The 12,772-nt window shown below is 38.8% G+C and overlaps 2 protein-coding genes and 1 long non-coding RNA gene across 3 annotated transcripts; 1 reads left to right on the plus strand and 2 right to left on the minus strand.

The window, feature by feature from the left end:
• The first annotated feature begins 128 nt into the window (after window positions 1-128).
• Window positions 129-984, plus strand: LOC121864836 (glycine-rich RNA-binding protein 10-like). Its single transcript, XM_042364001.1, has 4 exons — window positions 129-190; window positions 336-540; window positions 649-696; window positions 838-984. The coding sequence occupies exons 1-4, from the start codon at window positions 188-190 to the stop codon at window positions 849-851; spliced, it is 270 nt and encodes an 89-aa protein (XP_042219935.1). The 5' UTR covers window positions 129-187; the 3' UTR covers window positions 852-984.
• A 1,623-nt stretch (window positions 985-2,607) lies between these two features.
• On the minus strand, window positions 2,608-3,447 carry LOC121864837 (glycine-rich protein 5-like). The gene is made up of 4 exons (XM_042364002.1): window positions 3,427-3,447; window positions 3,050-3,281; window positions 2,887-2,940; window positions 2,608-2,750 (listed from the first exon to the last, which is right to left on the minus strand). The coding sequence occupies exons 1-4, from the start codon at window positions 3,427-3,429 to the stop codon at window positions 2,737-2,739; spliced, it is 303 nt and encodes a 100-aa protein (XP_042219936.1). The 5' UTR covers window positions 3,430-3,447; the 3' UTR covers window positions 2,608-2,736.
• A 3,349-nt stretch (window positions 3,448-6,796) lies between these two features.
• On the minus strand, window positions 6,797-8,744 carry LOC121864838. The gene is made up of 4 exons (XR_006088674.1): window positions 8,696-8,744; window positions 7,908-8,046; window positions 7,303-7,332; window positions 6,797-6,988 (listed from the first exon to the last, which is right to left on the minus strand). It is a non-coding gene; the product is annotated as an uncharacterized LOC121864838 (long non-coding RNA).
• Window positions 8,745-12,772: the final 4,028 nt, after the last annotated feature.

Raw genomic sequence — 12,772 nt, forward strand, 5'->3', positions numbered from 1 at the left:
TCCTCCTCACCCGCCCCCCTTCCCCTACTTCATATGTTAAGGTTTACTGTGATGACTCAACATGACCCAAGGCCGTGACCTCTTTCTTGCTATTGTTTCCCTGAGTGGCTTCCTGCGGCAGGTGAGTATAAATAAGCCAGCTGCTCGGTACGGTCGTCACTTGTCTCACAGCACCACAACAACAAACATGGTGACCAAGAGAGAATTTTCTTATATATATTCTATTAACTGCAGTCATGAATTATCTTGGCTTGTGAACAACATCAAAGTCTCTTGTGAACTACAAACCAAATTGAGACAAACAGTGACTATAAGGGAATTATTTTTCTTTACAGCTCCGCAGGATTTTCGCCATCGTTCTTCTGTGCCTCGCTGTAGCCTCCTTGGTTAGCGCCGGCAGAATTTACGGTGGTGGAGGATTTGGCGGTGGTGGAGGATTTGGCGGTGGCGGAGGATTTGGCGGTGGTGGCGGATTTGGCGGAGGTGGATTTGGAAGAAGATATGGTGGTGGCGGCGGTGGACATGGAGGTGGATTTGGAGGTGCGTTCATTCTTCGTCATTGCTTGAGAATATATCATATAATTGTCTAATTATATAATATCTAGTGATAAACTTTTTTGCTTTTGTTAACTTTAATATTGTCTACAGGTGGTAATGGAGGCGGCGGATTTGGAGGTGGTCGAGGAGGTTATGGCGGTGAGTATAATTAGTCCTTATTACTTTAACCAGCGATCAACAGTAACAACCTGGAATATAATCAACACATATTCTTGTACTGGTACAAATATAATGTGAGATTATATTTATTTATTATAACACAATATATTTCCTTCACAGGATATGGCAAGTAAACGAGAGTCTTCACTTCATCAACATCCAAGAGGAAGATCTTCGAACTTTTCCAGTCATTACACACAACGACAAAATGAACTTTATTATGTATAGTGTTTATTATATTATGAACAATAAATATTCTTGGCAGTATTTCACATATCTCTTTTCCTTATCTCGTCAATATATCTGAACAAATATTTGATAAATTTGGTATTTTTTTCATTAAGATTGAGAAGAACAAACGATAATAAATTCAAATTTTTTAGTAATAAATGCACTGTAACTCGTTTTAATAGAAAGACTGCTTTATAATACACCGCCTACTCTATATGGTACCTCTGGGCGTCAGCAACAGCGTAAACAAATAAGATGGTTCAATGGTTCATTCTCTTAAGTCTTATGAATATTATAACTATCACTAAAAAAATTAGAGTATACACTAATTGAGAAACTAAACCTCGTGAAGTGATATTTCTTAGGGATATAAATAAAAACAAATATTATAGTACTAAAATTTTTCTTATAATGTATCAGCCAGCTATATGAACACCAATCCTGACTGACTGACTGACTGTATCACTGACCATATGTTGTTAAGATTAATATAACATGTACGGGAATTTACTGTAACATACAAACCCATTAAGTAATGTATTGATGTACACACTAAAATATATTTCTTCCTCTACCTAAAGCAAAATTGTTAAAAGTTTTTGAGGTCTTGGAATATTGACAATACTCAGACATCACCCAGTTGTTAAGCGATATTTGTTTATTAATTCATCATCTAATATTCAACAAACAACAAACAAGTAAAGACAAAAGACAAATATTTGCACTTCTCAAAGGACAAAATCTACAATTTCCCTTTTTTATAAGAGTGAAATTCTAAGTCTATGTTTACGTGACTTGGATATTCTTGTCATCTTTCTCACAAAACTTCATGAAAACTTGAAGACATTTTAACATGAAGAATCAGACTAGTTATCTCTGATAACTGTTTATGTTTTATTACCAGGAGTAACAACTACATCACAAAGGACAATAATTCCAGTTGTATAGATTGTTTATGAAATATATTCATTAAAGACGTTCCTCCACCAACACCAATAACCAGTTTCTGTACACAAACATATTCATCATAGGGACGAGGAACGATAAGACTCTTCTCGAAAGAACATTAAGAAATAAATTAGCAAGTGTTATTAGTATAAAATGTAGTTTGTTTTATTTAACGAAAATTTCATAAAGAAATGAGTTAAAAGTTATCTCTTGTATATTCAGTATCACAAACTTCATCAATGTCTACAGGTGTTATTATCTCACATAATAAACTCTGTCAGGTGTAGTGTTTACATACACATCAGACACCTCGGGTTCTTTATATTTTTATTTTAAATATTAATAAAAAGAGACATCATTCATACTAACAAGTAAACATCACCTCGATAATTTTTGGGACTTGGTTTTATGTCTAACGTGAGATATTTGTGAAGTAGATTAAAGATTTCTTTTCGTGAGTTAATGGCTGGTAAGTTATCAACACGAAGGGGCAAATAATAAGAGACACCACCATAATTTAACTCTGTCAGTAATACACACAGTAAACACTGCTCTGGTATAGGAGTTCCTTCTTATAAACAAACATTAAAAGTTACTTGTGTTACAGTTTATATATTTATTATATATCTTTCATAATGTAACAAATGTCTTCATATAAAGTCATGAGTCAACATGTTGTTTTACGTCACAGATGATAAGATAAAGAGGAAATACTGCCAAAAATATTTATTGTTCATATTAAAGACGACACATAAAAAATGTTCACTTGATAACAGTTTTTAATGACTGGAAAAGTTAGAAGATAGGGAATTCGAATTGTGTGTTGAAGTGAAGACTCGTTTACTTGCCGTATCCTGCGGAGGAGATAAATTATGTTAGTAAATAGAGTTAATATATTGCATTTGTACCAGTACAAGAATATGTGTTGATTATATTCCAGGTTGTTACTGTTGATCGCTGGTTAAAGTAATAAGGACTAATTATACTCACCGCCATAACCTCCTCGACCACCTCCAAATCCGCCACCGAAGCCTCCATTACCACCTGTAGACAATATTAAAGTTAACAAAAGCAAAAAAAGTTTATTACTAGATATTATATAATTAGACAATTATATGATATATTCTCAAGCAATGACGAAGAATGAACGCACCTCCAAATCCACCTCCATGTCCACCGCCGCCACCACCATATCTTCTTCCAAATCCACCACCGCCAAATCCACCACCACCGCCAAATCCTCCGCCACCGCCAAATCCTCCGCCACCGCCAAATCCTCCGCCACCGCCAAATCCTCCACCACCGTAGCCACCGCCAATTCTGCCGGCGCTAACCAAGGAGGCTACAGCGAGGCACAGAAGAACGATGGCGAAAATCCTGCGGAGCTGTAAAGAAAAATAATTCCCTTATAGTCACTGTTTGTCCCAATTTGATTTGTAGTTCACAAGAGACTTTGATGTTGTTCACAAGCCAAGATAATTCATGACTGCAGTTAACAGAATATATATAAGAAAATTCTCTCTTGGTCACCATGTTTGTTGTTGTGATGCTGTGAGACAAGTGACGACCGTACCGAGCAGCTGGCTTATTTATACTCACCTGCCGCAGGAAGCCACTCAGGGAAACAATAGCAAGAAAGAGGTCACGGCCTTGGGTCATGTTGAGTCATCACAGTAAACCTTAACATATGAAGTAGGGGGTAGGGGAGGGGTGAGGAGGAAGGTAGTGACTTGAGAAAATATTGGTGACAGGGTGAGACAGTCGGAGATGCTCGGAGCAGATACTCCCAAATTAATGACGAGCTGCTGTAGACCTATAGCCTAAGGTAAGCTTCTCTATTAAACAACCTGTCAGGTATATTTACACCTACAAGTTCAATGTAACTTGAGTGTGTTGTGTGATTAATGTAGAAAAGATGATAACAATACAAAAAATTAATCAATATCGTTGTTTCTTTACTTAATCTCTCAAGATTTAAAGGTTTAGGATTTCTTTAGTCTATACTACAAAGAACATTAATAAGTTAGAAGCAGAAAGCGAGAATCACAAGTTGAGGTAAAATATGATAACACAATAGTACCTTGTGTACCTGTACCCGGACTGATGCTTGTGCTGTTGTTTCTGAGTAAATGTTTTGAAAGAAATTTAATGGATAGCCACGTTTATTTGGCCGACTTTCCAGTTCTCAAGTTAGGTTTCAGGTCTGGAAATATTTAACAGGTGGCGTCTGCTGGAGCAATGCCGAGAAACACTTTATTACACAGTCGCCGTAAAGAAGCGATAATACGTCCTCTCTAACTCCCCAAAAGTAATGAATCCTTGTCTGATGCTCTCAAGAGTTTACAGAGTTTGTGTCCTGAAACATGAAGAGGAAAATAGTCCTTTCATTCACTGAAATAATTTACACCATAAAAATAAATGAAAGAGAAATTAGAAACCAAAACCTGAACTGGATTTACCACCGTGAGAGTCAACACAAAATTTAAAGAAACTGGAAAGATTTATTTGGAAGACTCTTATTACTACACCTTTAAAATCAACATCAATTAAAAAAAGGATTAAATAAAATGTAAAAGTAAATTATGGAAGACAGGTGAAAATACAATAAAGTGATCAGGTATTTCAAAATCTGATCTTGAATAAATATGTAATCATTGCCACAGCTGGCCGTGAGTCGCCTCCTTACCATCCTGACTCTCTTGTTCTCTGAGTTTCTTATACTAAATCTTCCCCCTTTAATTTACCACTAGAGAAACACATAGGTCCTATCTCAGAATTTCAGTCCACCTCTGGCTTCTAATTTTTATAACTCAGGTACGTTCTTAAACTCGTAACTCAGATACAGAGGAAGATATTGACGAATGCACCAACGAACGTTTTAGAATCCGACTCCTGAGCATCGGGTCAGCCAGGAGGAGGAGGAGGAGGCTGTTTAAACACGCCTCAGCACGAACCTCTGCCCTTCGTGGTGTCAGGGGACTCGACTTCATAGTGTGTCAACACTTCCATCCCCAAGGTGTTAAAGTCCTTGACCCTCGTAGTGCCAAGGAATCCAACCACCAGTGTCAAAAACTTCCAATCTCTACAGTGTGAAGGACCTCGTCTCAACCCCCGAGGTGAACTCTGTGTGTGTGTGTGTGTGTGTGTGTGTGTGTGTGTGTGACTCGTATTCTCTTGTCACGATAAAAAGTGAAATGTACTGGACTTACGGGAATAAAAATATCACCTTGAGTAAAGATAGAGAGAGAGAGAGAGAGTTGATCTATAGCGAACTTAAACGTGTAAATTTCTTAAACCAAGAGAAAAAAAATAAGAATGAAATAAAGAAAAAGAAATAATAATAAGAAGAAGACAATAGACCACCTACCTACCTAGTTCTCTTTCCGTCTCTCTTTCCACCTTATTTTTTTTTTCCAACTCTATTTTTCTACGACTTCACTCCTCAGTACCGGGTCTTCCCTTGCCAAATCTTCTTGTCATGTTGCTCCTGAGAAACTGATTGACTGACCACTCACAGGTATTGACGAATCAGGCCAAGTAGTCCTGGTTGGCATTGAACACTAGGTCGAAGTTGAAGAAATTGTAAACCATATTGAAACTTCTTTCTTCTTCATCTTTTCTTACTTTTCTCCAACCGCGAAGAAGTTTAGGAGGTACTGGAATGACCCTGTCTGTCTGTCTGTTTGTCTGTCTGTCTGTTTGTCTGTCTGTCTGTTTGTCTGTCTGTCTGTTTGTCTGTCTGTCTGTCTGTTTCCACACTACAACCAATAATATAATGACGGAGATCTCAGTAATATCTGCATCACTTTTAACTAAACTTCTTGCATGATTTAGGTTAGGTTAGGCTAGATTAGGAATACAGTAAGTAGTTATTTACAGAGGTTAAAGTCAAAGGTTAAAGGTCGTTAATCATGTTGACAAATACTACAAATCAAATCTGCTCTTGGAATTAACTGGTAAGAACTACTGAGGTGTCGCTTAAGACATTGACAGTATCATTTAAAACCTTTAGAGTGCCACTTTAGACCCTTGGTGTGTCACATAAGACCTTTGGATGTCACATTGGAAACTTAGAATGTCACTTAAGACCCCTGGAGTTCATATAAGACCCTTGGGTGCCATATAAGACCATTGAAACTTAAGACCCTTGGAGCGTCATATAAGGCTCTTGGTGTGTCACATAAGGCTCTTGGTGTGTCACATAAGGCTCTTGGTGTGTCACATAAGGCTCTTGGTGTGTCACATAAGGCTCTTGGTGTGTCACATAAGGCTCTTGGTGTGTCACATAAGGCTCTTGGTGTGTCACATAAGTTCTTGGTGTGTCACATAAGGCTCTTGGTGTGTCACATAAGGCTCTTGGTGTGTCACATAAGGCTCTTGGTGTGTCACATAAGGCTCTTGGTGTGTCATATAAGACCCTGGGAGTGCCACACCATTTTGTTTTTATTATATATTAATTTCCTTTTCAACAGGCATCATCCCACCCGGACACAGGTCACTGACCCACATCGGGGTCTGGGCGCGAAAAGTAATGCACAATAAATACAAACAGATCAATAGTGTTGTGTTGTCATGTTAAAGTAAGAGAAACAATTGAGACCGGCAGAAAGTCAGATCATCAACTTGGTCACATATGGCAGCAGGGTCTACCATTAGACAACACATTGTGTTTCCAAAATCTTCCTCCCTGTTTGATACCTGACGACTGTCTACTACTGTACTGTTTATTTACTTATTATCATATTGTTACCTTTTTATTCATTTTTATTATTCAAGTATTTATTATTAAAATTTCTTTTTGTATTTTAATTGTTATTAACTGTGCATTTATTTTCAAGTCTGTATCATAAACCTCTATCAAAAAAGGAATAAAGCTTCCTTTATAACGAGAAGCAATGTGTTTAGCCAAAGTTTGTAATTTTGGAAAGATTACACGTCATTAGGAACTAGAAACAATAGCGGGGGAAAACAGCTCCAGTAATGCTAACAAGAGTAAGTTTGCGAAAAAAATAATATTTTCCTAAAAGTTTTCGTCCGTAAGTCGATCCGTCGTCATCACTTATTCCCATTGGCTGCTTCTACTTGCCCCAACCTGAAGAAAAAAAAAAGTATAAAAAACAAGTAAAACAAGTATAACATTAAGTGGTCTTACGTTTTTATCAATCAATCAATCAATCAATCAATCAATCAAGGAGCTATCAACGTATCCTACTTTGTTACTAATGTACAGTCACTCAAAAAAACGCCTTACTTGGGGTGATCGATAATCTTCAGAATGAACACTGTGACTCCTGTTGTCTTGGTAGGGTTGTCAAAATCCTTCTTCCGTTGCGTCATATTTTTTCAACACAACTTTGTAAAGATTTTTTTTTTGAGCGACTGTACATTAAATATGGATTCACTCACCTCCTCCACCCCCAAATCCGCCACCAAACCCTGGGAAGAAAAATTGGAAAAGTTTTGTAGTCTGTCTATAAACTTTAAGACTATTTACCTATACAACCGTGAAATCACCAAATGGTTTCTTCACGTAAACAGTCAGAAAGTATACTGATAGTAACTTTAAGAGTTCTTTATACACATGATGCTTAAGTGTTTGTTGAAATTAAGATAAATATATCATAATATTTCTTTTATTGAAGAATATGAATGAGCCTTTAAAGATCCTTAAGTATGATGACTTAACCCTTTGAGAACGATGACATAACCTCCTGAGTATGATGACTTAACCTCTTGAGTACGATGTCATTATACTAAAGGGAATAGGCAATCCTTTTCAAAGGGTGAGGACATCGTATACTCAAAGAATTAAATCATTGTACTCAAGGGCACGAAATTGTACTCAAGGGCGAGAAATTGTACTCTATGGGCTAATTCATCATATTCATGGGGTTTAAGTACATCCTGAACATAACTTCATTCTTAAAAAAATGAAAGAAAATCAAAATCTCAACGAATTTTGGAATACACAGCCAGGGAGCTAAGTTAAACTCTCTCGTCCACGCGCGTACCTCCACGACCAAAGCCGCCACCGAAGCCTCCACCTCCGCCGAAGCCGCCACCACGCCTCCGCCAGCCACAACAGGCTTTGGCGTCCACGTAGGCCACCAGCACGGCCATCAAGACCAGGAATAAGAAGACGCGCCACTCCTGTAGTAGAGACGAGTTGGTGAGACGTGGAGTTAGACGGTGTGAGAGTGTGTTTATGTGTATGGATGTAAAACTATGCATGTTTCTGAGGACACTTGGTACTCAGAAACACTTGGTACTCAGAGACACCTGGTACTCAGAAACACTTAGTACTCAGAAACACCTGGTACTCAGAAACACCTGGTACTCAGAAACACTTCATACTTAGAACTAAGAAACACTGGGTACTCAAAAACAGTGAATGAATGGTTACATACCTTGAAGAGACATATATACGAGGAGGTAATAATAAAGGAAACTAGTTGTATCTGCTAGCATGTTCAAAAAACCTTCTTATGAAAAGAAAATTAGAATGTTTATTTGTTATGTACAGAAGAGGCGTGCCGAGGCTAAACTGGAGACGAGAAACACCTTTGATCACATAATCTACCGCGGCACTGAAAACATTCTCAAAATCCACTTGCTTATTTTCACTAAGTTTTTATAGTTTATATTAATGAAACTTCCACTATGTCAAGGACATCCGTCTATATTTGAGGTAAGAGATTATCCATCGTAAGGCTAGCAGGATGTAAGGTAAATATAGAGAGAGGAGTAGTGAGCTTGTTTGTTTACATCTGAACTGTGACGGAAACATAAGCGGTCTTACCATGGGTGTTGCAGCCCAGGGATAACTGACCTTCTCCTGAATGTCCTGGTTTATATATGGTCCTCCGTCAGGCTGGTGACCACGCACAACCTACGAACGCCGCCTCAGTCACTTGTGTAAACCTGGTCAGGGGCGAAGGGACTCGCAAACACAAATACTTGGAACTGCTTCTGTAAGTTCGTACAAACCCGGGATATCCCGCGCGGCTCCTGTCACTTGTGTTATGGCGTGGGCGGTCATTGCTTCCAGCCCGCCCTCAGGGATGGTGTTTATGTTTTATGAACTTACCAAGAATATTCTTATCGTGAAACAAGAATACTTAACACCAAACTATACATGTTCTCTGTAACACAACCGTAACTGATATTGTTCACTTAGTCTGAGAGAGAGAGAGAGAGAGAGAGAGAGAGAGAGACGTGATCGGGCAGTATTTGTTCGAGTTCTTATAGTTTACAAAGAACGAAGATGAAGAATACGCTGGGGTGAGTAGTGAGTGGCGTATATCGTGAGCGTCGTCAGGGCCGTGTGGGAAGATGTGTTGCCGTGTGCTGCTAAGATTCTAGAGAAGTAGGAGTGAATTTATCTAAGCTTAATAATAATAAGGACAGATTTTCGGTAGCCCTGATATCAAATGACGTAAAATTTTAATAGAACAATATTAATATCTTATATAGATCAGGTAATGTCTTCAGATAATGTCTTCCATTTCTGCAGTATGCTAGTCAATATTTGAGTCTCCCATGATATGTATTCCGTTTTCTCTTATTCTTTGTTGTTGCTTCTCTGTGGCGCCCAAAGCAACACTCATTCTTCTCTCCTTTGTTTATCTTCTCCTTCGTTATATTCTTGCTTGCATGATTTTATCTCTTCTTTTTAATATTTCTGTAATAGTTTGGGTGATTTTCTTCATCATTTCCTAGAGTTAATATTATTGCTACAGTTTTAATGTTTGTGTTGATGTCTTTGTGTGCAGTGAACTAGAGTGTGTTGGATATTTACTTCTTGTCACCCACACATTTCATAATTTAGCTTTGAAGTTATATGTCTTCTTTAATTTACAACGTTTTTGTATAATTATACTTTGTTTCCCTCCACTCAAACAGTTGTGTTAGTTCCCCTGACAGTTGTTCTCGCAGCCCATCATTGTTTTCTTAAGGTTCGCCCGTAACTGTAACTTGTTTTACTTCTAAAATTAACATGGGGAAAAAATACAGATTCTCTTCTTCATCTTCACATCTTGTTCCTTTGTCTTCACCGACATTCTCATTATGTTCAGTCTTGGTTCCATTATTACTCAGTCCCGCCTTGAACTGCAGTTTTCTTTGGTTTTGTAAATTAATAATTTTCTTGAATCTATTAATAAGAAACATTACCTTAAAGTAGTTCTTAGGAGCTCAAGTGAGAGCTTATAACTTTCACTTCAAAAAAGTTTGCCCTGAAAGTTTTCTGCATACGTGGCTTCTTTAACCTGAGGCTGTGACCTCTAACGGAGCGGGCATCGACTGCGTAATGTCCTCTGAGGTGTTTGCAAACATCAATTAGTCACCCCTTGCCGTCTATAGTGTAAGCTGGGTAACTGCAGGGATTCAAACTTCTCTTGATACCCGAGGTGTCGGAGTACAGGCACCAGTCTGGTGGCCCTCCTTTGGACATTTTCAATGGACTGGCAGTCTCCAGAATATCTTGGGGACCAGACAGGGTGACAGTACGTGATTTACCTTCATCTCACAATGGACCGAGTTTGTTATCAACATTCACATCCAGGTCCTTTTCACACCTGGTCTCAATTGATGTTTTTTCGTGATGTTGGGACATGTGATACGCCTCCTCATTGTTGCTACGACCTACTGTAGGTACATCCTCTTCCATTTCATGACGGTGAATCGTAACAGCCAATCCTTTGATCACTCCTGATGGTGACAGAGATGTTCCTACTACAGTTCATTTGGTTCTTAATTTCTCTGAATAAATTAGCGTCGCCAGCAAAGATTTGTATGGAAGAAGAGTTGTATCTGATATATTATTTATAAAACAAACAAACAACAACAGTCTCAATACACTGCCCTGTGGTACCACGTTTGTCGCGGGTACTCATGACGATTTCGTACTATTAATCACCACACACTGCTTGCGGTCATGAAGAAAGTCTTTGATCCATGCCAAGACGTTCCTCCGAATTCCATGCCCTTTTAGTTAATAATCAGCCTTTTATGAGGTGCGCTGCCAAGGTTCACACACACAAATCTCATGTGTAATTGGAGTTCATATCTAAATGATATTCTACAGTATGATAACGACACTTAGGGATTTTTCTGGCTAACATCTGAAAATTTAATCGAGCCCTTGGACTGACGGGGTTGATGTACTGCGGTGTATGTGTGACAGCAAGAAACGTAATTCATAAAAGGCTACAAACATTCCCTTAATGTGGTTAGGACTGTTCAGCATTAAAGTAGTGTAAGTCCCTAGAGTAAATATTGTTGAAGGTGGAACATTATGCATTATATATGGATCGAGCCGGAACAGATGACAATTAAGTGACTGTAGGAATACTGTCACCAAATTCCATCAGCCAAAAAGATAATGTTTTCCCGGGTTCTTGCTCTCATGCATAGAATATGAACTCTGGAGGGAAATATGTAAGAGGCAAAGTATACACAATGCAGCTTATTATATAAAACGAAGTTATAGTCATAAAAAGTGTTCGAAAGTTGCCGCTCATTTTTTTCTAGTTTTCAATGACCTTCCATGATTGGTAAGTGTGTCAAAAATTTCCATGATATTTCCAGAATTTTCCATGAATAAATTTATTTCCGTGAATTTTCCAGGATTTTAAATACACATATAAGCGTGTAGTCACTAAGTACTCTTAGTTCTCGTTGTCTTTGTTCATCTCCTTAATATATTCATACATCATTACTTCACTCCACTGTGACCAAAACCAAAACGAGGTGTACAATACAGTATTCCATGATCATTGTGTCAGCATCAGTGAGCCTCGACGTGGACGGCTTAGGACTAGGAGGTGGAGGTGTACTTAAACTATCCACTCAACCAATAGTTAATTTATGACATTAGTGGAAATCTCCTGTACTGAAGTTGGTTTCATGCCGTTGATACAAGACGGGATTGACTGACTGACTGACTGTGGTACTTACATCCCTGGCGACGCAACAGCTCAGGTCATATGTCGCCAAATTAAAATAAAATCTTAGAAGACAAAAAACAAATAATGTGAGGGAAAAAAAAAAGATATAGAACTCAAAGCTTATGTACAAGAGGCGATATAACTGTCTTTAAGCAACAAGTTCCATTATTTATAGCGTCTACCTAAAGGCTGGGTCACACATGGAACCTGGTCGTACTTCCCCCAGTCACCTTAGTAAACCTCCGTGAAGGGCAGAAGGACAAGTGAATGCGTACTATGACTGCAACAGATAATATTTACCATCGCGAACCCGGACCTATATGAGACGCCTCCCAACACTCAGGCGTTGCTGCACCATCATGAGGCCATTCTCATTACCTGCTTCTTGACACCTGGTTCTTTAATTGGTTTAGTTATTTATTTAATTGTTTTTTTGTGGTAATAAATCCTTTTCTGTCATCTTACAGCTCTAGGGTAATACTGTGCTAATGATCCTTGGATAAATATATGGTGGTGTGTCCTCTTGGTGGGTGACATGCTATGGTTGTGATGAGTGACACCGGGTAACCTCACCTCACGAGTGACACCGGGTACACCCCACCCCATGAGTGACACCTATAACTCCACCTCATGAGTGACACCGTGTAACTTCACCTGATGAGTGACACCGTGTAACTCTACCCCATGAGTGACACCGTGTAACTTCACCGCATGAGTGACACCGTGTAACTCCACACCATGAGTGACACCGTGTAACTCCACCTCATGATTGACATCGTGTTACTCCACTTGATGAGTGACACCGGGTACACCACACCCCATGAGTGACACCTGTAACTCCACCTCATGAGTGACACCGTAAAACTTCACCCCATGAATGACACCGCGTAACTCCACCCCGTGAGTGGCACCTGTAACTCCACCACATG

The sequence above is a fragment of the Homarus americanus genome, unplaced genomic scaffold (assembly GCF_018991925.1).
Source record: "Homarus americanus isolate GMGI-L3 unplaced genomic scaffold, GMGI_Hamer_2.0 scaffold46273, whole genome shotgun sequence".
NCBI classification, from domain to species: Eukaryota; Metazoa; Arthropoda; class Malacostraca; order Decapoda; family Nephropidae; genus Homarus; species Homarus americanus.

What these genes read in the sequence shown, in the direction of transcription:
- LOC121864836 (XM_042364001.1), top strand. An exon ending in ACATGGAGGTGGATTTGGAG is followed by an intron (nt 541 to 648) that starts GTGCGTTCATTC and finishes TATTGTCTACAG; the next exon opens with GTGGTAATGGAGGCGGCGGA.
- LOC121864837 (XM_042364002.1), bottom strand. An exon ending in ACATGGAGGTGGATTTGGAG is followed by an intron (nt 2,941 to 3,049) that starts GTGCGTTCATTC and finishes TATTGTCTACAG; the next exon opens with GTGGTAATGGAGGCTTCGGT.